The 26,951-nt window shown below is 43.1% G+C and overlaps 1 protein-coding gene across 3 annotated transcripts in view; it reads left to right on the forward strand.

Annotated features, from left to right (window-relative positions):
- DPP6 (dipeptidyl peptidase like 6) overlaps nt 1-26,951 on the forward strand; it is a 524,565-nt gene that overhangs the window by 129,975 nt on the left and 367,639 nt on the right. The window contains exon 1 of one of the 3 annotated variants that reach the window (XM_079300901.1): nt 9,102-10,370. The exons of the other annotated variants lie outside the window; for them this stretch is intronic. Within the exon in view, the coding sequence (XP_079157027.1) occupies nt 10,170-10,370 (201 nt within the window). The 5' untranslated portion in view covers nt 9,102-10,169. Of the gene's footprint in view, nt 1-9,101; nt 10,371-26,951 lie in introns of those variants that run through there. 3 annotated transcript variants of the gene reach the window in all.

Consider the following 26,951-nt stretch of genomic DNA (forward strand, 5'->3'; position numbering starts at 1 on the left):
AGTTTGGAAAAGATCATTGATACAGACTGTTAAACCCTGTCCCAAGTGCCACACCTACACATCTATTAAATACCTTCAGGCAGTGGCTGCACCTCTGCTCTGGGCAGCCTGGTCCAGTGCTAGACATCCCTTTCCAGGAGGAAATATTTTGTAATATCCAATCTAAATCTCCTCTGCTCAACATGAGACTGTTTGTTTCTTGGGAAAGAGACCAATCTCCCCCTGGCCACAATCTGATCCAAGGGAGCTGTAGAAAGAAATAAGGTCTCCCCTGAGCTTCCTTTCCTCCAGGATGATCACCCTCAGCTGCCTCCAATACTCCTTAGAAGACCTGAGCCCTGATACACACAAGATTTCCAACACTTTTTTTACAAATTCTTTAATACAAAGAAAGCACTGTGCATTTTGGGATTAGGCAGATGTTTTTTGTAGGAAAATCACAGGTTATTTTAATTCCTGCCAGTCCTGTTCTAGAAAAACACAGTTTTGCCCCATTTTGGGGTGACTGTCCTACTTTCTGGTTATGTCATCTCTGTTATCCAGAAAGTGTTTCCAGCTCTGGCAAGTTGTTGCCTGCGTTTGTCATGATGCCCAAATGTCGGCCCCACGTGTGTTCCTCTTCAAGGGCCCAGATGTTTCTGACTGGCACAACTGGGCCATGCTCGTTGGTTTTGAGGCATCACCCACTTCCAAAAATACCAGGCAGCACCAAGCAATGGAAGGATAGACACCTTTGAATGGGGGTACTCTTTTCCCAGTGAAGGAAATTTTCATGAAAATTATCTTCCCCAGAATCTGTAGTGTGTTCTGTTTTGCCAAGTTACTGGATCGACAAAAATGTATTTAAATTGGTGAATAATGGCTAGAATAAACAATCCTCACAGATAAATGGCAAAATTCAGTCTGCCTCATGAAGTTGAAGAAGGTTACAGTGTGGTTGTTTACATGAAATCATTCAAGATGTAGTGTTGAGAAAAAATTCAGTTGTGTAAGAACCGTAAATTCCAAATAAATGATGATGCTTGTTCCATCTGCCCACTGCTGATAAGTCCTGGAGGACTGGCATCAGCCAGTGTAACAAGTGATGTTTCATCAGAAGTTACTTCTTTAACTCATGGTGGCCTCATTTTTTTCAACAATTGCATTCAGTGTTGGTGCTTTTGCAAAATGCAGCTGTGGTTGTGCTGCTGAAGTTGTGTTGCAGAAGCTGTGATGGACTAAACAGTTGGGTTTTGGTTCCCATTGTGACATTTTTAGCTGCCTAGTTGCCTTTTACCTGCTTTTGTGGAGAGGAACAGGAGTATCTGAATGGTGCTGTGTTCATGTGTAACTTGGAGGGAATTAGATTATTTTTGTCTGGAAGAACAAGCCTTTTTCAGAGGTTGGAAATTACCAGTTGCAGTCAGAATTTCCCAGGATTACCTTTGTCTTGTTCTTATTCAGATCATGATGGAGCAGCTTGTATTTTTTCTCTTAGTGGAATCTTGAATTGCTTTTATCTGTAGGGTGAAAATATTGAATATCTCTAAAATTAGTTTTCATGCTTTCTTCAGTTCACTTGACATGCTTTTATGATTCCTTGGCATATGCAAATAAATAAACCTATAGATCTATCTTTAAGTCAGGAGTGACTAGATGTGTGCCTGGCTTGTTTCACAAAGCATTGGGTTTATTTTTTTTTTTTAATGATATTACTTAACAAGCCAATAAGATCTCTGTCAGTTTAACTAGCAACTTGAAATAAAATGTCCCTAAATTTAAGTACTTGCAGTGAATATGTCAAGATCCCCATGAATATCCTCTGGAATTTTCCAAAGTAGCAGCTCATATTGATTATACCATCACTGATCTGATTTTGATAATTCCAGTACCTCACCTTGCTGAATACCCTTGCAAAGCTTAGTGCCTCTGGCAGATGTTGAAAGAGTGCAGTAAAATGAAAAAGAAGCACATATGTTGGTGAGTTTAATCCAGGTACATCCTAAGAGGTGTTTGAAATAAAAACCTCTCATTGGTTGGCTTCTTTATTGACCTTAAACCTCTTTGGTCATAAACTTTTTTTTTTTTTAAACTGGAGAAAATGTGATTTATTAATCTCCTGTCAGTATTCAATTTTTGTCTTTGTGTTTCCCACCTTTTAAAAAATGAATACACTGTTTGACAACCATTTATAATCCTGTATATTTGTTGTTACATAATGGCAGTTGACCAGAGACATTTACAAACCTTTTAAATAACTTCCATGAGCCCCAGCCATTTTTTACTTGATGTTCCTGAGACAGGTGAATTGGACAAATGGTGTAATTTGTAGTTAGAAAACTATGAGCAAGCCTTGGAGGCTTTTTTCCCTAATCAATTTATGAAGGCAAATAGGCAGGAAAGGACATGCACCAGCACTGAGAGTGAAAAAGCACAAATATCTATCCAATTTAAATTAGTCCCAAAGCCAAAATGGGATTATTTACTTTAAGGTGATTTCAGGGGACTTCAGACAGCCAATCTAGAGCTGTTGTCTATAAAATCCCTGCTCACAGCCCACTTAGCTGCAGATGACTGGAACTCATCACAGTACCCCAGTGGCAGTTCTGTGCATTCAAAACTGCCCATGAAGACACCCCACAACAGCTCCTCACCTGTCTGTAATCCTGATAGGAGGCACAAGATGGGATGGATTGTACCTACAGCCTTCAAGGTTGCCTGATCTGGTATTTATTCCTAAAGAATATCCAACATGCTCCCTCAAGGGAAGGGTTTTACAAACCTCCATCGTTGCTCTTGCTCCTTTCTCTGTGAATGCTGCAAGAGAAAAATACTTGAATATGCTGAACCTGTGCCAGACTGGAGGAAGAAACATATGTCTGGCAGGGCCAGAAGGAGAACAAAGGAGTGGGAGGATATTTGGTTAGCCTAAGGTAGCCTTTTTGGGATGTCCACTTCTCTAAATGTACCTTTTCCCCATCACAGTCATTTCTCTCTAGGGTTTCCTTTAAGCTGGGGGCTTCCAAAACCTAAAATTGTGTCATTACATCCCCTGAGTCTTTTAGTAAATTCAGGTTATGATTTTCTTCCAAGCAACAAAAAACCCCCAAACCTGTGAATTTAGTGACAGCTAGTCTGAAGTGTCACATCTGTTTAAAGAAAATCTTTGTATTATAAAAAAAAATGTCTTTAAATGAAATTATTTTGTCTTGTCTGCTCCCTTTGAATCCTGTGGCATGCATTTGAAATGCTAACTCATTAAATCCCTTCTGCTTCTCCAAGATTCTTCATGCACAAGTTCTTTTTGGCAAGTGGAAATTCAGAATTTCTCCAAGGTATTTTGCTTCTGCATGCTGCCAGTTTTACAGTGGTGAATTAGGGAGGAATTGCATCAGCTTCTCCCAACTTGGGCAATTAAGGATGTGCAGATGTGGCTCATGCACACAAAGGGAGCAGGAGCCTCGTGCATCCTTTTCACATAGAGAGCTGAGAGTATCTCCTGCCTTGAGTCATTCAGTCTGAGGTGACAGAGGGATGCTTTTGCAAGATGGTTGCTTTTCTGATAGACCTGCAACAGCCTACTTTGCCTTTCTGAAGACAAATATATCCCCTTTTCTTGCTGAAAACCCCCTTGGGAGATTGGATTAATCAGGCAACCTGGTTGCTGTCATGACATATCTGATTTGAGTACCAAGCACTGGCAGGTCACAAAGCAGAATGTGCACGGTGGAGACCAGCTCAGCAGTGTTAGCCAAGTCTCACATGGGTGCCAACAGCTCCTGGCATCCAAAGAAAAATGTATTTGTCTGTAATGCTCGACTTCCTGGCTTCTCTCAAAGACAGGGAATTGGGATCTCATCCTAACTTCTCTCAGATAAAGCTCCCAAAAACAGAATGTTAATTAAGACAAGAAAGGCAGTGCAAATTTCTGTTGGTATGATTGTCAGTACCAGCTACAGGACCCTGATGTGGTGTGCAGCTGTACAAACACATGTACCTCAGTATTTTCCTTTGCTTAGGCTTTGCATAACCTTTTTTAGCACCAGACTTGCACAACCATTGTTCCACAACCATTGTTCCCAATTCCTCTCCTATGTGTTGGTTTCTTTTTTGTTCTGCCTTTCATCACCTCTGCACCAATTGGAAAATCATAAAAAACCATATGGGAAAGACCTCCTTGGTCATGTGATCTATAGTTTTGCCAGTTGGCAGGATTATGCCTTACAGCACATTTTCTAATGCTTAATACAGGCTATTTATAAGTGCCCTCAGCATTAGGACTTTCACCCATTTCCTTTGGACACAGTCCTGCTCACACTACCAGGAAGAACCTGCTGATTTTCAGCTATGTGCTCTTGATTTCATTTAATTAGGGCTTGGCGGGTATCAAGACTTTTGGTGGTTACAATCACCTGTCTTACTGACCACTGAGAGAACACTTATCCACCAGGTGTTGGAATTGCCCTCTGCACCAGCTGTTCTCCCTGGTTTTGAAAATGCTCCCATTGTGTGGCTCCAATTAACCTTGTACCACCCAAGCCTGGCTCCCTGCTCCCCAGGCATGCTGGTGCTTTCCATCTCTGACAGTTTTGGTCCATTTCTTTTCTGCCTCTTTGACCTCACTTGTCTCCATCTCCATTTTCTCTCAGCCCTCCTGGTACTTCACTGCGTCCCTGTCTCTTCTATATGCTTTTGAATTTTTCTTCTTGGCTCCCTCTGGGCCCATCTCTTCTGAAGAGCCTTTTCTTCCAGTCTATTTTATTTTTCCCAAAAAATTTTGTATCCTGTAAAGCCACCATTGTCTATTATTCCCAGTACTTGAGTATCAGTGTTTTCTCTTCCCCACAAAAACCTTCATTCCACCATTTGTGGAAGACTGAATTATTCTTGTGGTGCCTGGAAAACTAATTTTACCAATGTTTCTCTTAGTTCATCCTGGAGAGCTTCCTTGTTTATTTAGGGACTTTTGTTGGGGTTTTTTTTGTTATTGTTGGTTTTTTTTTTTTAATATTATAAGGCCTGCAACATTATTTTTCTGAATAGTGTGTGATTCCAGAGAGAAATATGCTTCTCTATGTCCTCACTCACTGTCCAGTGCTGCATTTCTAAATCACTTGCTTGGAGATGCTGCTGGAACAAATAATGAGCTAAGAAAGTGAACAGCTCAGCATACTAATTCCCCAATATATACTGCCCCTCCACAGCCCTACTGTCACTTGTCTTGACACAGGGCAGTGCTCCCCCCAGCACACCCATTAGATCCAAATGAATGATCAAGTGTATCCTCAGGGACTGCTGAACTGGGGCATCTGACACAGGAAAGGGATTTCCTGTTCTGGTGTGCTTGGGTTTTTAGTTGACACCAGGCAACAGATGTATAGAGGGCACAAGCCTGGGGCCATTTGAGATTCATGAGGTGGATGATTTTATCTTGGCTGACCATGGTAATGGGCATTAAAATATTGTATCTTTGTCTCTCTAGTGCCTAGACAGTTGCTATTATGAAAGCATCAGATGTTTTATATTAATAAATATAGTCATTTTAAGAGAAAATAAAAACTGATATAAAAAAATAACCAAGACATTCTTAAATTCCTTTACAAGTTCATTGGAAAATGAAAACATAATAGTTCAAATAATAAAAAGTGTACTTGAACTATTGAAAAAAAAATCTTTCATTAAAAAAACCCCACTAATCAGCTACTTAATAACTATCACCACTTGAAAACTAGAAACATGTTTAGCTCTGTCTGGAACAAATTCTGTATTATTTAGATGGCAAGCTCATAAATTGCTTTGTCAGAACAGAAGAATGGAATGTGAATAACAATGCATGAATTCCATGACAGATAGAAGTTATATCTAAATGAAAAATATCTAGGAGTAGTATTGCTGGATTGTTTCTTTGCCAGTGTTATTCTGAACTGATTTATCTGAAAACAAATATTTAATGTAAAGTTTTAAAGGCAGTAAGGCTTGGGTTTGACCTGAATTTGATTGTGTTACATTAATAATGCTGAAATATGGGGGACACTGTTTATTTATACAACATGGGGAGAAAAAAGTACCATTTTAATCTGAATGCTTTAAAAATGTCAGGAAAATACTTTGGTGCTGCAGGGAAAATGTCTTAACTAACACACTTTATTTTGATGGAAATATCACTAGTTAGGAATCAAACCTCCCTTCAAAACTTTGGATACTGAATTAAACATACAACTAAAAGATGCTTGAGGACACTGCTTGTTTTGAAGTGCCCTGATTTTTATCTTGGGATCTCTTTGCAGGGTTTAGGGAAAGGATTTTTCTTACATGTAGGATGTGTGTTTAAAGACAAGAACCTTGGATTTGTACTTTAGAAATATTTTGCCTCTTTACACATGTTCCATAACACAAATTGCTCACTTCCCTCAAATCTTGCCATGGGCTGGAAAGATCTTTTGCTGCAATGCAAGCCTGGTTCCTGATGTTTGTTTAGTGCCATTTTGCTGCCACATCTCAGTGTTTACTGTTTGTTTGGGCTCTGTGATTCCCATGCTCTGTTGGTGTGCACATCATGCCAGTGTCATACACACCACCAGGACATTGTGGAGGGCTCTGGGCTCCCAGTCATGCACAGATGAACAGCAAATTCACCACGGGCTTGCAGGTGGAGGGCAGAGGTGTTTCCTGCACTGAACAGTGCCTCTGGAGCCTGGGCTGTGTCTCTCCCTAGCAGGCAGGACTACCATAACACATTTGCAGGGCCAGGTTACATCCTGAGATAACAGGCTGGAGTACTCTCCAGAGTCCCTAACACAATCATCTGGGTCCCCTATGACTCAGAAAAATCCTCCTGCTTTCAGCAATGGCATCGACAGACTGATCAGGTGCATCTTGTTGCAGGGGGTTATTCCAGATATTTCTGCCTCCAGCTGCCTGCTCAGTCCTTCCACACAAGGTCACTCTGGCTGGTGACAGAAATGTGTCTTGCAGTTCCCAACTGCTCAAACCACCTTCCTTCACCCACCATGATACCCAGAACATGATATTAAATTGTTTCTGCTGTCCCTGGTCTGTCATGGAGAAATGCTTTTAAATAGCTGTAATTATTTATTTTTGGGTGAATGAATCAGGGCCTAAAGCTACATGACCAGGATCTCTTGGTGGATGAGGACCATTTGGTTGTTTGTTTTTTTACTGAGCTTTTCAAGTATTTGACACTGCAATTCTGTGTTCCCTTAATATAATTTTTCCATGAATTGTGTACACATATACATGCCCAATATATGCATGCATGACTAAGCAAACTCAATTATGTGAAATCTTGGTTCTTGAGAATTAGAACCACAAACAATGTATTTGGATCTGAATTGGCTCTTTTGGTTTTGAACTGGCTTGTGATGCTGAATGTTTTCTTTTTTCTATACTTTCTTTGAAGCTTTTTAATTCAGACATTTCATCTTTGGTGTTTTTTCCTGCATAGTGGATTCATCTTGCCTTTTGTGGCTTTCTTTGATTATTCCTCTGTGTCCTAGTTTTTCTTTAGAAATTAAAAAGTATATTGTTTCTTTTAATTTTATTCTCTTGTTCCTTTTTTTTTTTTTTTTTTTTTTTTTTTTTTTATGTTTTCAGTGCTAGTTGTCACCAATTCCAAATATCATAAAGCTGTGATTATTCCAAATATTGTTAATAAAGGTCAAGGTGGAATTTCGCTGAGCTGTGTGTCCAGATTTCTGGTAGTCAGTTTGTGTCTGAAACAGAAGTTACAAGGGGTCCAAGTGGCTTCTGGAAAGTTACCTCTGTTATGATCGATGTCACTATGACTTAGAAGCCAGACCTTTGCTTCAGAGCATTGTGTGCTCATCTTGTTTTTTAATTAAATGTCAGAATCTCAGTTGTGAAGATCAAAATGATTCCTTCTTTTAAGTTCCATCAGGAAGGAGATAGAGTGTTTGTTTTTGTTTTCTCTCTTGATGAGATAAGGTTCCCTTTTCATCTAAATGTTAAGACTTTTCATGCCTGACTTTGAAGACACAAATAAAAAGGAGTGGATTAAACTATTCAGACACAAAGAGATTTTTGATCAGGCAGTTATTGAATCGTTGCACTTTAAAATATTATATACATGATCTACTGAAGTGAGGTTTTACTAAGATTAATGGTATTATCAGAGATGGTATTATGGGAAAGATGGTATTATCTTAACAGCTAAAACTTTAAGCAAGAACAGTGTTTAGAAACAGAATTGTAGCCCGTGAAATCCACTAGTTAAATTATAATGAAGTTTGTGATTTCTTCAGCAAGTCTCTCAGTAAGAATGGGCAAACACTGGTTTATGCTTTGTGTGTTGAGATCTCAATATCTCTGGTAAATTTAGAGGTCAAAGGGGAGGATTTTGGACAGTAGAAGAGGGGACAGCAACTCTGCCACTTTCCTTTAAACCTAAGCATCTGTTGCTATGGAAACCCCGGTGCCTGGTGCTGGAGCAACGGGAATTGTCACCCTCTATCCCGAGCAGCCGTGCTGGGCTGGCGGGGCAGGATCCCGCTGGCAGCTCGGCAGCGCCAGACCGAGCAATGCCAGCTGTCCCCCGAGCAGTGCGCGCTGTCACCCGCGAGCAGTGCCAGGTGTCCCGGCCCGAGCAGTGCCCGCTGTCCCGGTGTCCCCACCCAACGAGCAGCGCTCGCTGTCCCGCTGTCCCGGCCCCATCAGTGACCGCTATCCCGGCCCAAGCAGCGCCCGCTGTGCCGGTGTCCCGCTGTCCCGCTGTCCTGCTGTCCCGCTGTCCTGCTGTCCTGCTGTCCCGGCCCCATCAGTGCTCGGTGTCCCCGCCCGGAGCGCGGCTCCCGGGCTGGGGGAGCGGGGCCCGGCAGCCCCGCAGAGGCCGTGGCGGGGTTCCCGCTGTGTCCCGGTCGTGGATCCGACCCTGACCCCGACCCCGACCCCAGCCCCAGCCCCAGTCCAGCCCCGGATCCATCCCCGGCGCCGGGATCGCTGTTGTTTATCCCCGGCCGGAGCTGCCGGCAGCAGCTTTGGGCGGATTTCCACTGAGGGGCGCTGAAGCACGTTTTAATGCAGCAAAAATGAATTAATACAAAAATAGTAAGAGACGCGATTTACCGAATTGTTTTAAAAAGCGACGACAGCGACCACTTCCAAAAAACCCGCAAGCCCCCTCTTGTCCCTCCTCTCCCCGGGGAGGAGGAGGAGAAGGAGGGGACGGGGAGCGGGCAGTGCCCCGCTGGGGCAGGGCAGGGCAGGGCAGGGCAGTGGGGAGGCTTCGCCCTTCCTCGGGGCCGAGCCACTCCGCGCACAGCGGCCTCCCAGAGCCCCTCAGCTGCCGGTCCCGCCTTCCAGCCTCGCCTTCCCCCTCCCCACCTCTTTTTCTGTCTCTCAGCTGGCGATCAGGTGTCTGTTGCCTTTTTTTTTTTTTTTAATTTTTTTTTTTTTTTTTAGTTGTTTCCCCGGGAAAAAAATAGGCAGGAAAAAACCCCAGAAGGTACCGAAAAAGAGATGATCGTAGAAGAGCCCTCCTTCCCAAGATAAGCAACGTGCTTTGAATGAGGCTTCCCAGCCTCTTCCACTCCGTCTCACACACTCTGTCACTCTGCCTCTCGCTTGTGCACACTGTTGGTATGCGACCTCGGTGGCGACTGCTCCGCCACCTCTGCCTGGGGAGCCGCTGACAGCCAGCGATTGAGCCAGCCCCCCTTCCTTTTCTTTCTTTTTTTTTTTTTTTCCTGCTTTTGCAAACACACACGCACACCCCCAAAGCACATTTAATGCTGATCCACTCAGTCGCCATTATCGGGGGGACGTCTTCGTGGAGTGTTTTGGTTCCTTTTTTTTTTTTTTCCTCTTCTTTTTTTTTTTTTTTTTTTTTTTTTTTGCTTCCCGACACTGGATGGTGCAGCATTCCCGGGGCCTGTGGTGCTACGGCTCGATTGCGTTTTATTATTTATTTATCTATCTTCTCTCTTTTTCCTCTCATCACTCCCCCGTCTCTGCTCTCTTGAACCCCCCGGCTTCTCTCCGGGTGCCGGTGCAGAGCACCGGGGAGCAGGATCCCTCGCTCTCCCTCCCACTGATGTGGGACTGATCCTCACCCGCGTGTAGCATGCTGTAGCCAAAAACGGAGAGAGGAGGGGAAGAAAAAAAGAAGCGGCTCTCTTTCCCTCCCTCTCCCTCGTTTCCCGCGGATTGACTTCATGGCTTCACTGTACCAGCGGTTCAGCGGGAAGATCAACACCTCCCGCTCGTTCCCCGTTCCCCCCGAAGCGAGTCACCTCCTGGGCGCCCAGAGCAGCGAGGAGGACGGCGCTGCCGGCAAGACCCCGCGTCCATTGCAACAGGAAGGCAGCCGGCCCCGCTTCCAGTACCAGTCGCGAAGTGACTGCGAGGAGGAGGATGTAAGCGCCGGTGTCGTTCGCGTGGGGCTGGGTTGGGTTTTGGGTGCCCCCCCTCCCCGCCCCCTGTCCTGCGGGATGGCTGGGTGCCCCTCTAAGCTGGCAGCGATTTCTTGCGCTTTGTACGCTCTTGCAGGCGGGTCTGTGCGCTCCTCTTCTTCCCCTAAGTGCCGGGAATAGTACGGGACGGAGCCGGCTGGGAGCGGAGCGGAGCCGGGACTCGCCGCCCCCGCGCTCTCCCCGCAGCTCTCCCCGTTACCGAGCTCCGTGCGCGGCTCTCCGCTCCCGTGAGAGGGGCTGAGGGCGCGGGGTCAGCACGTTCGGGAACGCCAAGTGCCAGCTCTGTCCGGCTCCCCCAAGCTACGCGACAAGGCTCCTTATCCCTCTTTGTAATTTGTTTTTATTTTTGTGGGGTTTTTTTTTCCGTGTTTTACCCTTTATCACTCCCGGGACAGAAGTGTTCACCTTGTCCCTCCCTCCTCGCTTTGCTGTCAACCTTCCCATAACCCGGCAGCAGGGAAACTTTTTAACCCCTGAGCAGCCGTGTCTGGGTCCCTCTCTCCCCCTTCCCCGCTGCCCCCGGGCGAGCCCCCGCGGGGAGCCGCAAACTTCGGCCGCGCACCTTCCGCTCTCCGCTTCCGAGAGCATCCACTTCAAAGGGTGCATCTGCATATCGCCCTAGTAACGGGTGACTAATCCAGGCCGCTGGCTGCCTGCTGTGTCCGATGGAGTTAAACTAGTCTGGGTCGATTGCTCTGGTTCTTTCGGGGTGGTGAGGAGGGAGACGGGGGATTTGGAAAGCATGAAAACTGAGAGAACAAGGGCCAGTGATAGATCAAAACATGTGGATCCGCATGGCTGGCTGGTGTTAGGTTTGCAGAGGGATTTGAGTGCGTTTTGCCTCTGTGGAAGCACACACAAGGGGAAGCAAATGGCTGCAGTTGGGAATAATGTTTGTGTCTGTTAAAAATACTTCTTGCCCGAGTGGGACGCGTTAGCTTTGCAGCAGGGTTTAGCTTTGGCTCTGGGAGCCTTCCCAAGCAAGGCACAGCTTCAAGCCACAACAGCAGGGCTGTTTCACTCAGAGGAAAGAGTTGTGTATGCAGGGAAACGTCCTCGGATTATCCTTTAAATCCCTATCCGTTCTCCTGTCCCTTCGTAAAGGCTTTTGTGGTCCATAGAGCAAGTGCACTTCTGTCAGAGATGGAGCCAATCGACCTAAACCTCTCCCCGAGGTAACTGAACGCTGGCTGCCCCAGGGGACAGCAGTGACAGGGACCTGAATTGACTCTTCCCTGTGACCCTCTGATTGGTAACGATCTTGGCACTGTTGCTCCTTGGCCCTGGCCGGCTGAGGATGACACCGGGCCCCTTTCTCTGGCTCCCGCACCTACTCCTGACTCTCTCCCGGTGTGGCTGGGGATACGGGGCCCTTCCCGGCCGTGTGCTGGGCTCTAGATGTCGCTGCGAGCCAGCGCAGTGCCACCTCCAGGGCTGGGCACAGGCACATTTTCCTCATTGTTTTAATTTCGCTTTCCTGGATTTGGAGACAGCAGATGTCTGGAGCCGCTGCTCTGGTCACCAGAAGCGCTGAGTCCGGAAGCAGAGGAAAGCCTGCAGTTTAGCATGTGCGAGTGATTTCTGCTGACAGACTCCAAAATAATATTAATAAGAATATCCTTTAACTTCTTAAAGGAAAGTTTCCCCCTCTTTTTTTTTTTTTTTTTTTTTTTTTCCCTTCATTCATTTTCTTCTCCCCCTCATCTTCTCAGAGTTGTGAGGGTGAAGAGTGTACTGGGCACTGCTGTCTGTGCCTGCTCAGTGTCTTCTGCAACGAAGTGCAAAATGGTGTGGCCAGAAACAGGGGTTTGGGGTGACTTCTAAACGCACTTGGACATTTAGTGTGAATTGTTTCTAAGGGGGGCAGCCTATTTGAGAAAGTCCCCTGGGCTGGAGTCGGCAGTTCACGGATGCTCTCTTCCAGCAGAGACTGGGCAGCCTGAGCTGGTGGTCTCCGGCAGAGGGTTCAGGTTGGGAGGATGAAGTCATGACAAACCAGTGGAAATGGTCGTGCCTTAAATGCGTGTTTTAGGGAGCAGGGGTCCGGCCCGGCGGCCAGGCGCCGGCTGGAGGGGGCGGGATGGCCGGAGGTGTCCGCGGTGCTGAACCAGAGCAGAGCGGGACGGGGGAGCTGTCCGTGGTACCGAACCGCTCCGTCCCGGTCAGATGGAGCTGTCCGTGGTACCGAATCGCTCTGTCCCGGGTCAGATGGAGCTGTCTGTGGTACCGAATCGCTCTGTCCCGGTCAGATGGAGCTGTCCGTGGTACCGAACCGCTCTGTCCCGGGTCAGATGGAGCTGTCCGTGGTACCGAACCTCTCTGTCCCTGGTCAGATGGAGCTGTCCGTGGTACCGAACCGCTCTGTCCCGGGTCAGATGGAGCTGTCCGTGGTACCGAACCGCTCTGTCCCGGGTCAGATGGAGCTGTCCGTGGTACCGAACCGCTCTGTCCCGGGTCAGAAACAGCTGTTCATGGTACCGAACCCCTCTGTCCCGGGTCAGAAGGAGCTGTCTGCAGTGCCGAACCCCTCTGTCCCAGGGGAGGGGGAACTGTCCGAGTTGCCAATCCCTCCTGACCCGGGGAGGAGGAGCTGTTTGGTCTCTCAAACACTCCCAGAACCTGTGTCTGGGAGAGTTGACAGTGACCTCTTGCCCTTGCCTGTGGTGAGAACAGAGACAGAGTGTCGGGAGTCAGGTTCAGGATGAGCAAATGCAGCCTTGAGCATGAGACCCTTGGGGAAAGGGGAAAAGTGAGGTAGAGCGCTGTCGAAGACCGTGGGAGAAGTGTGAGGAGAGTGGTCTGTTTGTGCAAGGTGCCAGGAGTGCTGTGCTATTGCTCATCATGGGGAAGGGCGTAAGGAGACAGCACTGGAAACTGTTTCCAAAGATTGGACTTCTGTTTTCTGTTTTGCAGTGGGACATTAACGTTATCTTTCATTTTTCAACATCAATCTGAAGGAAAACCCAGAACTTAAACATAGAGAAACAAAGAGTTTTTCTCCCTTCCCATACTTGGAGATATCAAAACAAACCTGAGAACAAAACCATTCTGTTCCTAACTTTGTCATGTGATTAATAATAGGAAGAGAATGGAGTGTATTTTATGGGTTACTGATGATGGCTTTTCCTATTGAAATATGTGTGCTGCATTGAGCACTGTATTTTTAACCACCAGCACGGACATCAATGCAGAACAAAACAGAGGGAAAGGCAGGATCTTGCCTTTGAAGGTCACAGTGTTGTAAGTAAGCATTCTGTCCCCTGGAAGTACTACTGGTGGAAAAATCCTACTTGAAACCTATACAGTGTTAAAGAAGAGATAGTAACTCCCTAAAAAAATTAAAATCAAAACCAATAATGGTTTTATATGACAACTGCTGACTTATAGACACCATTGAGACACAGTTGAAAACACTGTTTAAGTAACATAAAAATGTAGTGAATCTTAAATAAGCTTTGATATAATTCAATATATATAGTAGATCTGGCTACTGAAAAAAATCTAGATAAAATCTTGCAAAGTTTTCATGTTAATTGTTATCTGATTAAACAATCATGTTGTTTATGTGAGGAGTAATAAAGAAACTAGATTCTGCATAAATGACCCCAGAAAAACACTTCCAGTTGGCTCTGTGACATTGTTGATATTAAACTTGTTGCAACAGCTCTGAACAAAATTCAGATGGCATATTTAACCTCTTATAAGATTAGCTTTTGACTATGTTTACTTAGATGAGGGAACATCTGTGAGAACTCTGTGAAGTTTAGTATGGTGGTGTAGCAGGTTATGAACAATTTTGTTAGCATAATTCTCATTTTTAGATTGATGAGGTTACCTTTTAAATGATAATTTTGATTGGTTTACCTTTTAGACTGATGAGATAAATGCTTTGCATATTGTACAGTGGAAGGGATTTTCTCCTCCACGTTGACTTGAGAACTTTTTTCCCATAAAATAGAGATTCTTCGTGTTTTCCAGACTTCTTTCTTGGCATCACAGTGATTAATGAGTTTAATTTTTGCAGGCAACTGCCAGGAGGTGCTGAGTAAGATGTATCATGCTGATTGTGTGTAATGCCACTCCTTTTAATTACTGGGATGATAACAATGCATTAATCAGGTGCATAAAAAATTCAACACTTTCCTGTAACGTGGAATATCGATTCATTTTATAAGGCACTGACTGTAAAACAATGTTCACAGGAGTACTTTTTAAAGTGAATTTTGTATGATAAGTTTTCTGTTTAAAATATTGGATCTTCCAGTGAAACATCATAACATTTTTTATGTGAAAAGCAACAAGCTGCATTCTTACAGGTTCATTACTTAGCCAAAACTCTTAGTGGCTTTAATAGGAGACTTAAACATATTAAAAAAGATAGTCCTAAAGTACAAAAGCTTTAATTCCTCTGAATAGTCTTTTAATAACTGAATTTTGAATGTTTATTTCTTTTCTGCATTTTCTTAAAACTATATTTAGCTATATATTATTCTTTATTATTTGTGCAATTGATCATTCAAACTTAACCTTTTGAGAAGTTTTCATTCAGATGTAAATAGAGATAATTTTGAGATGCCTCAGTGAAACTGTGTTTTGTGTTTGGATAAATTAAGGATTTAGTAAATCAAATATCCTTTGCTATCAGAGTGAGTTTGAGAAAGTGAAAATCAAAGACATCAGTGTAAGAAAAAAAAAAGTAATTTGCTACATCAGACTTGCTGTTGCATGTAATTGAAAGTGTTAATTTTCAGTTCTTTATTTGTCTAATGGCAAGAGGTAATGCCTCCTAGAAATGTGTGTCAAGGACAGAACCCTCAGAAATGTTGAGGCCTGAGCTGCAGACAACTGGCATTTCAAAACTGGGTTGTTTTTCTCCTAAAGAGATGAATGAACTGACTATGGAGGGGTTTGTGGGACTGTAGAAACCCTAACTGTTGTAAGCTATAACAAGTTGAATTGTAACCAGAAATCTATCTATAGATCTGTGCTGCTGTGTGTATGGGTAAAACCAACTGTTTAAGTCTGTAAGAATCTCCTGTTCTGCCTCTTGGTGAGTTCTTAGATGTTGAACTCAGTTATCCGCCAGCCATTGAGATTCAGAGAGTGGAAATGGTAATTTCCATGGAAATAGTTAGGCACTGCTGACATTCTGTAGACATTCTATAAGCTCACCTTTTGAAATGAATAAAAATTGTAGGTTATTTCCTTCAAAAGGAATAGTTATAAACCTTATTAAATCATGGGTTATATTTGCACAGAATCTCATAATATATTTTGTATTTACTGAATACTGGACACTGATCTGCAGTTGATACCCTTTTTTTACTTTGCTTTATGGCTATATCTATAATTAAACAAACTTATGATGTTTGCTGCCGGTTTAAAATCCGCCTCTGTTTCTGCAGTCTTCACTAGCTGTGGTGATGATGCACACACTAAAAAATCTGCCAGAGAAAATGTATTTTTAAGTATTCAGGAATAACTGTGTGAAGAGGCTGAATCATCTCTCTAATAGTAGTGAACTGTGCCATAGGCTGGGATACCTCACGTAGAGTACTCAGCTCATGTTATTTCTCTTTCTGAGCTGGGAGCTCAAGTGCAGAAAGCAGAGATTGAGCCCAGGGTTGGAGCAGCTCAAGTTGGTTTCCAAGGGGCTTTTAAAGACATAGGAGGTGGGGAAAAAATAAATCTGTAACTCTGTGCTGTTCTCCACCCATTTGTATATTTTTGTTTGAGGAAAGGCCAGACTGAAGGCAACCCTTAGGGTGCATATTACAGCTTGCAAGATGCTCTTTGGGACTCAGATTTTGTCCCTTGAAATTAAAAGCTTTACATTACTTTGGGCTAATATATTTATGCTTGTGCTGCTGTTGCAAAATCTCCTGTTATAGTTTATTAACTGCAGGCTGATTTTTCTGGATTTTTTGCCTGATGGGTGGGATGAGTCCCAGCACTTGTGTGAGGTGTGAGCATTTTCATCCCGTGACCAAGGGGTGGCAGCGTGTCGTGATCACACTGTTCCTTTGGAGCTTGGCTTGTCTTTGCTTTCACAGGAAATCAACCACCCACTTGTTTACACACTCACACCTACCCCTGGGGGCTCTTCAATTCCTTCCTGCGTTCTCTAGGTCTGATGGTGCTGGTGGCAGTTTTGTAACTCTCTTTTTCACCTTCAGGGAAAAATACTTACTTTCAAATTTCTTAAGAAATAGTTCAGCAATAGTTTTAGGAGGCTCCTTATTCAGACATGGAGGAAGGAGGGAAGAAACAAGCAAGCAAACAAACAAACAAACAAAAAACCTTTTCCCCCAAAGCCTCTTTCACTCACAGTGGATTGTTACACAGTTTGTCTTTTCAAATGTAAACACAGATAATTTAGGTTTGTAGTTTCAAGGTGATCCAGAAAATTTGTGGTCAAACACAAAAATACATACTGGAATATATTTTGTAGTTAGATGCACAAATACTTATTTTGGATCAGGTTTTTTTACTGATATATGCACCTTTGAAAATATTACGTGTATACATTAAATTGTGGGTGTTTGGTACTGGTAAGATTCAGTGTGGGTGAGTTAACAGATTTAAAGCATATTTTGGATGTATGGATTCATCTATAGGAATAGATCACTGTGCCATAATCTGCCAGTATGTAGATATGAAAGAGAGTTGGAATGAGCATTGGGCTCATGGGTGTTTTGCAGCACAGAGCAGTGCAAAAGGGAGCTGAGGGAGAGTGGTGGCATGGTCCAGGAAGGTGTTCTGGAGGGGGAATGTGCAGTGCTTTGTCTGTAGTGGAAAGAGAAGTCCTTCACAACATTCCCACCTATATAGTATTTGGGAACATAAATTTTCCACATACAACCAGAGCTTTAATTACATCTTATTTTTTAAGCACTTTAATTTAGAGATACATCACAGTTTGTTTTGTTAGAATAGCACTTGAAAGTCTTCCCAAAGATTACAGCAAAGATTACTGCCATTTTTAAACCTCAGAGAACTTCAATATGGAGGCAGGGGCAGAGGTGGAGAGGGGCTTGGTCCTCATTCACTCTGAAAATATTGAAGAAAATCTCTGCATACACAGAGGTACTGAAGTGTATGAGGTGATTTGAAAAAGGCCAATTTTGTGACTCTCTGCTGAGGAAAACCGAAAACTGGATGTGTTTTTTAATTGTTTTTCACTTACGAAGTGTAAATTATTTTACTCTAAACAAGGTGCTTGTTAGTAGAGCTCAGCTGTTACATGGATTCTTGCAGGAGTTGCATTCTCTGTGCCTTTAAAAAAGGCATTTAATATTATGTTCACTTTGCAGATGGTAAATTGGAGGCTGAGGTGGCACATGGACAGTTCATCTCAGCTCTAAGGCAGCCATGGTCTGCTGTGGCTCAGCCTTGTGAGCTATTGCAATTTCTGCTTCTGGGCTCCAGAGGCTTTAAGGCTAAAAATTGTTCCAGTTATCACCATGGATATTCTTACAGGTGTAAAATTAATTGTGAAGTCTGGCACATTTAAGTCTTTGCTGTATCTAGCTCTCATTTGTGACAGTTTTCCTGTGACATTTCAAATGTCTGATGTTTCCCTCTAGCTCTTCAAGACTTTGGAGTTTGTTTTGAGCAGAAGGAGATTTAAAGCATCCAAAAGAAAGGACAGGAATGTCTTAGTGCTTTCATTATAATATTTCAGAGAGGGGCTGGTTTGGGGTTTTTTCTATTTCTTTTCTGTATTTGTCAATAGCATCTTCTCTAGCATTTAAAGCATATTTCAGTCTAGGCAGACCTCAAAAGCAAATGCAAATTTCTCCCCAGGCTTTCTCTTTTGGATGTACAGAACTACATGAAATGGAAATGCAGCAGTGGGGAATGCCTGGTAACCCCAGCTCCAGTTATGCCACAGTCATTAACTTTAAAGTGTTTATGACAAAATAAGTTTATGTTCCTTATTTTCCATTAAAATAAGTTCAACTCTCTAAAAAAGAATGTAGCTGTGGTATTTTGGTCAGAGGAGAGATGAAACCCATGCAGACTGGGCAATTACAGATGTTGCTGCAGTCTCCAAGCCCTAGATCTGAAGACACCTGGTGAGCAGAACCCACAGGAGGGTTGCACAGGATCCCTGTACCTGCTGCTTTCCTCCTGTTCTGGCAGGGACAGGGGGAGAAGTCCAGCAGCAGCAGGAGGCTTGTTACTGCCTGTTGTCCCTTCTCAAGGGTATAAGCAGTGGTTTGCAGAGCCCAGTCTGTACAGTTTGTGTCTGTGAAGATGAATTCAAGTGTCCTGCAGTGCCTCTGGCTAAGAAGACTAAAAAAGACTTTTATTTATAAGGCCAGCCTTTGGCAAGAGAAAAAGTATGACCTGCTAACAGTAGCAAAATAGCCACTGATGCTTGTAGCAGGGTCACAGAAAAGGAATCTTGTGGCAGCAGCTGCTGCTGGCTGACAGGGTAGTGTTGGAGATGGCTCTGGGGTGGAGGGCTCTTCCCATTTGCACCCAAGATTTCTGAATCCCTTATAAGCCATAGAGGCAGCAAGCACAGTTCATCTCTTCTCTCTCAGTCCTACCTCATGGGAGAAGAATTCTGTGTTTTTTTGCACTGCTGGGAAGCCATGAGTCAGTTCCTCCTCCCTGTCTAACAGGGGGCTGCTGGCAGCCTTATCTCTGTGCCCTGGCGCCTAAGGATGGCCCTCCCAGCAAAACCCAGATGGCTCCACTCCAGCCACTTCCCAGTGATATTCCCTCTGGCATTGCCAAGCTCAGCTCCTGCCTGTGTCCCTGCCCTCCTCTCGGGACAGGCAGGCTGGGTTATCTCCTGTTTCAGGGGAAAGCACAAGCAGACTTGAGCAGAGAGCAAAGGGGATGTTGGGATCTGCTTTAAATACTGTTTGACCTCTTGCATAAGAGACTGATTGTCCCAAGATAAGTTTATTGCATATACAGCTCTGAGATTTGCACAGATTGCTTGTGGGATTATGTTTCATGTGACTGTAGAATCCTATCTTTATTTGTTCGTAATTTATTGCTAAATCTTTCTTCATGTTTCTATATAACCTGTATTAAATATGATTTGATTTTGATTTTGTTTTTCTATTTCATCTAGGTGCTAGAAAAGAAAAGCAATATTTAAAAGATTGAACTTCTATTACTTTGTTCTCAAGGAAGCTGTAGAAATCAACAACCATGTTGCCATAGACACATAAATGCTTCATAGTGAACCAAAGATTTCTACTTCTACTACTCTTACTGCTAGACATATTGAATCTAAGCACTTTATTGATACTGTTTCTATGCCTGCTCTATACTAATATCTTATTTTTAATTTTTTAATTTTTTTCTTTTCCTATTTTTTTTGGTGTAATCCTAGATACAAGAGGAGACAAATGAAGAATACACTACAGGTATTATAGTGCTTCACAATGGTGTCTCTGATAAAGTGGGTGCTGTTGAAGCAGCTTCTTTGTTCTGTTATGAACTGCAGCACAAACACTTGTCAGAACACATACAGTGAGTCATTGCAAACAAGAGTAATTAATTAAAACTGACATAGCCAAGGTTTAGGATCACAGAAACCCCATCTATTGTACTTGCTTTGTTTATACTCCCTGTGTTTGAGGATGGTGAGATTGAAACAGGCATCTTCAAGGAGTGGGTAATTCTCCCTGATTTCTGGGCACATTTAGATACCTTCTGTTTGAGGGAGCATGGATCAGTGGTGGAGCACTGGAATAACTATTAGGGAAGTCTTGCAGTTCCTGGGTCTGCCACTCACCTGCTGCATGACCTTCAGCCAGTTATTCACTCCTGTGAGGCAGGACCTGCATCAGTTGGGCACCAGAAAGGAATCAAGCCTGTGACTTCATTTGTGGCTTCCTTGTGGTCGGGCAGAATTAAATAATTTTTGCTTTTGGCCTAAAGATTTGGACTAAAAAGAACCCATGGACAGAAACATGAGATTATTAATAATTAGTAGTGCTGTCATTAATTCTGACAGTGGCAACATTTGTAGGAGCATTGCTAATAACCAAAACAGGCCCTGATTGTGCTTGTTTATGGTAGGCTAAAGGTCTCTCTCATTACAATGTTTCACAGGCAGTGCCAGGAACTGATAATCACTATAATGCACATTTTTTCTTTTAGCTAAGAAAAGCTAATAAGCATCTGTAGTTTTGAAAATGTCAGATTGAGCCAAAGTGCATGCAATTAGATAAGGATAATGTAGCAGATAATAAGAAGATACATGATACTGGGTGAGCAGTTATCAGGCTGTTGTGCTTTGGCTGCTAAAGTGTTTCGTGTAAAAGGAAGCAGTGGCTGGCTGAGGGGAAACATGCCAAGAGTTGTCACAAATGGAAACGTGAGCTCATGTGGTGAAGTGACAAGGTTGGTCCTGGGGAAGCATAAACATGGATGCCAGGCTTTTGATAGATGAAGGGGTTGTCTGGGTTAAAAGTTGTGGACTTGGGGGTGGGAAAGGCCACTGAGGGAAAAAACAGAAACAAATATGGAAAGGAAGACAGGCAGAATGGTGTAATTTGTGGTTGCTGTCTCTGAGTTTTCTTTTTTTCCTTTTTTCAAAGGCTCTCTGCCTTCTGTGTGTGTGGTGTCTGGGATGCTCTGGCAGCTTTAGTGTGCTAAAACCTTTCAGAGGTTTTCTCTGCCCAAAAGGAGACACAGCCGTGATATACTCATTAAGAGGCTGTGTGTGAATTTTCAATCAGTTCCTCAGTTTAATTTGCCTCTGGGGGAAAGAATGAGGCAGACTCAGGGAGCAAGATGTAAGACAGGATGAGACACAGACAAGGGACTAAGAATGGGAAGAAGGGAAAGAAGAAGGAGGAAAGCCCTGAGGGACAAAACTGGAAGCCAGCTCTGATACTGCAAGAGAAGAAATTTTGCTTCTAAATTTTTTTTGCTATAAGGCAAAATATTTCTTGTGGCTGAGACAGAATATTTCATATTTTCCCTTTCCTACTACTTAGCCTAATCAAGCAGCTTGTTCTTGACAGGAGAGCAGGTTCTTTGTAATCTGGAAGATTTGGCATTTTTGTATGATGTTTTTTTCCTGAAATGTCTCTTCTCTTATTTCACCTGTCATGAAGCATTCTGATGCCTCCAGAGGGAAGAGTTTAGAAGCCATTTCTCCTGTATTTTGGTTCTGTAATAACTTTCACCATATTTTTTCTTTTTAGAATTCACCAAATATTTAATATAGTTATAAATTACATGACAGGCAAGCTGCATAGTTCTCATCCTCTCCTCTTCTGTAATGTCTTTAAGAAGGTATTCTATAAATACTTAACTTGTTATTAGATATGCAGTGTTAAACCTGCAGTCTAGGGGAAAAACAATTATTATTCTTATGAAATTTCTGAATTGTGAATAACAAATTCAAGGCATATTTGTTCAGAAAACATTGTCCCTTTAAGTTGCAGTTTACACTAGAATATATTATCTTTTTTTGGTTCTTCTTTCAGCCTTGATTACCTCTGTTTATATTACAGAGTTTTATAGAAGTGTGTGTTTGATGTTTGGAGAGGTCTCTAGGAGAATCACAGAAATCACAGAATTTGGGTTGGAATGGATCCTAAAAATTATCTTTCCCATGGGCAGGGGCACCTTCACTGTCTGCAACCCTTTAAACTCTGGGGGAGGGGGGTGAAATTCTCTTCCCATGAATGTTCAGAGAAGGTAACAGAAAATTCACAGGATATAAGTTCAGAGCACATATAAACATGGACAAAATGGTTCTTTCTGTTGTTGTTTTGTTCTGTTTTATTTTTACAATTCAATCAATGCAAGTTAGATGTTCCTCAGTAAGTTGTTCCTCTCCAGGCAATGGGAAAACTTGATCTTAGAGGAGAGGGAGAAGAGAGGGAATCCTCTGTCTTCTCTCAAGTTGGGTCATGGGGGAACACTTCCTCCTCCCCCAGGCACACAACAACTGCACAGTCCTGTGGTGGCTCTCTCCTTTTTGGATGAGCTGCCAGAAGTGCCTCATGGCACAGGGCACAGGAGGGGAAGGTGAACAGCAAGGGTAAAGCCAGTTTATTCACACTGAATGAACCTGCATGTGAAATCCCTCAAATTACAACAGTGCTCCTCCACTGTTCTCCCTGTGTGTGCTTAGCTGGAGCTCTTCTGGAAATGGGCTTTTGGCAGATAGCACGTGGCCATTGGCCTGGAAGGATGCCTGAGAATGCCACAGTCAGCTTTTTAACTGCAGCCCTGTGTCAAATGTAGGGAGCAGCAGTGTGAATCGGAAGATTGAATTTGCTCTAAAGGTTCCACACAAGGCTCCTCTTTTGCTGAAGACAGATTGTGCCAGTCCAACCTGAAAAACTGTAATTTAATTTGAAAGCACCGTTCTGCATTCCTTTCAGCTGATCTCGACTGGTGACAAGCCATAAAATTTCTCTGTGGTCCGCTGCAGTTTAATAGATGAGAATTTCCTAACTTCATAAAATGATTAAAAGCACTCCAAACATATACTATTAGCAAGGCTTCTGTGAGACAACTCAATCAGCAGGCTCCAGGCCCTTTGAGATGGGTTTGGTGAGCATTGCTTGAAAGGCAGATTGCTGAGATAGGCCATAATTGAAGGAAACACTAATAAACTGCAAGAGTGAAAGAAAAAATGATAAAGGATGTGTGCAACAGAGGCTGTTCCTGTTTGCCACAATGCTGGGAAGATGAATTGTACAAGGATCAATGTCTCTAGCAGGGATAAGTGATAACTGTGAGGCTCATTTTGGCAGCAGCCCACTCCTGGGTTTTTCTTTAACCCAGTGCCTTGGACAGCACTGAAAAGCAGAAAGAAGCAGTTTGGTTGTGTGTGTACAGCCTGTATCTCATCTAGAAAACTCATCTTCTTCCAGCATGTTGGATCATAAACCAAAAGCTGAATCCACTTTCATCAAATGTTTGTAAGTAATGAACCATCTCAGGACTGCTCTGTTCTGCTCAAGGCATTTCTACAAACAGAAGAAGGATGATTTATTGACTGATTGTAAAATCCATGTTGGGCATTAGGGATTGCCTTTCTTCTCTCCCTCTCCCTCCTTTCATACAGGCTGGCTGTGACTTTCCAAACAAAGTAAGAAAATGTGACTGTTTTATTTTTCTATTCCATTTGTTTTCATGAATGTGAAGCAGAGGCTAGTTAAGGGGTAAATGGGCAACCAGATATTTGGAAACTGAGCCTCTTAACATCAATTTAGATATCCCAAATTGCTAAGATTGGGTGAAGAAATCTTGTGGCTATTTTTATTCAAAAGGGTTATTTAAGAGTTTTTCTGTTGACATTGCTGAACTTTCTGATGAAAATTTAGAATGCATCTCATAGTTAGTGTTTACTTCTCTTTTCTTTCTCTGCAGCTCAGAGCAGTCCAGCAAGGCACAGCATCAAAACATGTTCTGTACATCACAGTGACATAATCTTCTGAATTTCCAAATGTAAATTTTTGTGCTTACTAAAAGGTGAAGAGGCGTTTATGCTTAATAGGTCTTATCTCTTATCAAAGCAGGAGATTGGAATTTTCCATGACTTGGTTTCTCTCTTTTGCTGGTAATAGCTGAAATAGAGAACCTGTCCATCCTCAGGATATCTATCTAGGAGAAAGTTTCATTGTCAGAAAGAGGAATTTCCAGCATTTTTCTTGGTCAGCTTCAATAATCACAGATTCTCATTTATTCAGGTCAATGGGCCCTTTTCTGGAGACAGTGCAATTTTTTTAAGTGAAGGATATTGCTAGAATAAGAACTGATGGCTCTGATCTGGTCATAAATTGTTTTAGGCAGGAAATAACATGATTTTTAAGATCTTGAGCATTGAAGTATCGAAATAGTCTCCCAGAAAGACTGGGTGAAGATAAAAGTTATATCTAGCTTTAGGCTAGATCTCAAAAACTCTCCTTTTATGGGATTATGTCTCTGCACTTGTAAGCAGAAAAAAATAGGGGCCACTTTTGCTACTAAATCTATTGAAATTTTACATAAGCCAGTGAAGAGGTCTCTGCCTCCATCTAGGTAACAGGAATAATACAGGCTAAACATCTTTTCAAAGAATCTCCAGAAGAGGTAAAGGTTATTAGACTCTGTGTTTGTTTGAAAAAAGTAATCACAGCCAAATGGGTTATACAGGGCTGAGTCTATCCTTTGAACATCTTTTTTTAAGATAGTTCAGTCAAGTTTATTCGAGAGTCCCTTGATTGCTGCATTTCAAAGTTTTGTCAGATGTCTATGACAATTCTCTAAGCATTTCTAGCTACCTCCCCTGTAGACCAGACACTTTTTCATTTCCAGAGGGAAGATGACAAGAGGTCTGTCACTAGGAGGGCAGCAGCATCTATGGACATTTACACTGCAAATGCTGTGTGGAAAAATCTAATTCAGAGCAGGTTGTTTTTTTTTTTTTTTTTTTTGTCTTATTGTTGCAGAATTGTACTTTTTTGTTTTGTTTTGTTTTGTTTTTTGGTTTTTGTTTTTTTTTTTTGCTTGCCTTTAGTGCTTCTACACAGGGTCACAGAGTCCTTCATAGACAGTAGCTTTGCCTATCTCCATAACAAAGACAACTTGCAAAAAAAAGCCTATGGATGAGAAACTCAGAAGAATATCAGTTTGTTTTCTGTTACAGGACCTCTACAGTGTATGAACATTATCTCCAGACTATGTGAGCTGCAGATTTTGGTGTCTGAAGAGAATTTAGTAGCTCAATACATTCAAATGATTGAGAACACTGAGCTCAGTTTGAGCAGCCTTAGTGGGTATTTTCCTTTTTTAATACAAATCACCACTGGGCAGTGCTGTTTATGTGACAGAATTGCCCAGCTGTAAGAACACACAAAGTCTCTCAGAATCACTTCTCAGTGATTCATGCACAGGCAGAGCAAGAGCTCACTTGGTGTAGGAACACACCTGGTGCCCCTCTATGGCTCATTGCACTGGGTGGGTTCAGGGTGGGTTTAATGTGTGTTGGAATGTTTGAGTAGTGAAATACAAATTGTTTTAGAGGCCCCCCTGGAGGAGCAGAACTGAGTTACTGAGTGCAAAATGGGCAAAACTGTGTGGCATTTGTCTAGTGAGAAGTCTGGAATTTGTTCTCAGCCTTGTTCCAAACCCCATCTCTGGGTTGAGCTCTTGGCTGCAGACCCAGGAGGGGTCTCCTCTCTCCTGCCCTTTCTGAACACAAGAAACACAGGAAAGTTGGAGAGAAAAATTGTGAAAAAGTGAATATGGCTGAGTGTGGTGTTAAGAGTGCTGGGATGAAGGACTCTGCTCCTCAGAGGATGGTGAGTGTAAAAATCCCCCAAGAAGGGGTACCACAGGCAGTGCCAGGCAATTCCTGCTAGCTCCTTCCCCTCAGTATCCCTAGTGCTGACTTTTCAAGCTCACAGTGGGCTCTGGATGTTGTCAGTGTGGGAATGGTTTGTGAGCAGCTGTGTGCTTTGCTGTGTCTGGCCCTGAGCACTTGTGAGAACCTGACCCACGGCACAGACTGGTTTAATGCAGCCACTTCTTCACATCAAGTGATGACAAGCATACGTGGGAAGATGTTTAATGTAGCAGGACTACTCTGAGGCAGCACATTTCTCTCCAATTATTCCAGCACTGGGAGAGGAGAAGGGTGCTCTCCTTTTCTGAGCAGTGGCAGCAGAAGTGGTGTTTTCTGGAATGGGTGCTGAGGGGCAGCAGTGATGGTGCTGCTCTGTCAGTGTGGTTAGAGGGGGCAGGTGCCAGCTTTGCACAGGTGCAGAGGAGTGGGTTGGGTGCACAGCACAGCAATGATGTTGATGGGGTGGAAATTGCCCAAGTAATCTCCAGGTACCTCATCCTAGCAGCAGAGGGAAGGCAAGCTGCATGTGAGCAGCAGGTCAGCCAGACCCATGGCTGTGGCTGGGAGTTACAAAACTGGATTCTCTTCCTGTGTGGCATTTAATTTTTCAGGAACATTTAAATCTCTGGGTTGTTTTGGGCAGATTTTCCAGAAGATTTGGTTATGCAAGAAAAGCCATCTGATATTGTTTCTACATGCTGTTAAGACGAAGTGTTCTTTTTATATCCTATAATCTTACTTGAGCTTTCTGTTCTTGATGGTTTTTCTAAGCCCTGGGCTAAAAGGCATTGTGTTAGAAATCATTCACCCAACAGAATGTCCAAACTGTGAGGCACTAAAATTCTTTTTTTTTTTTTTTTTCTATTTCTCAAGACAGCAAAGATCAAGCAGTAGAGCTCATACTGCTTGAAAGTGCTAATATGTGTTGAAGACTCAGGATTTTTATCATTATTTGAGCCACCAAACACACTGATCTAAATCAGTGCCTCCCCAGAGCTGTGTCTGCTCAAGGGATGAGGGTCCCTTGTGCCAAGGCTGTGTGTGCAGGGCTCAGTGTGATGCTCTTGTGGAGGAGCTGAGGGTACCACAAACACTTTGTGGTCTGATGCAGTGCAAACTTTCAGCTGCTGATCATTCACATAGTCAGAATTAATTTATTTACTGATTACTCACCCTGCTGTAAAGTTTCAGTTGCTGAT

Source organism: Erithacus rubecula (genome assembly GCF_903797595.1).
Source record: "Erithacus rubecula genome assembly, chromosome: 3".
In the NCBI taxonomy this organism is placed as follows: Eukaryota; Metazoa; Chordata; class Aves; order Passeriformes; family Muscicapidae; genus Erithacus; species Erithacus rubecula.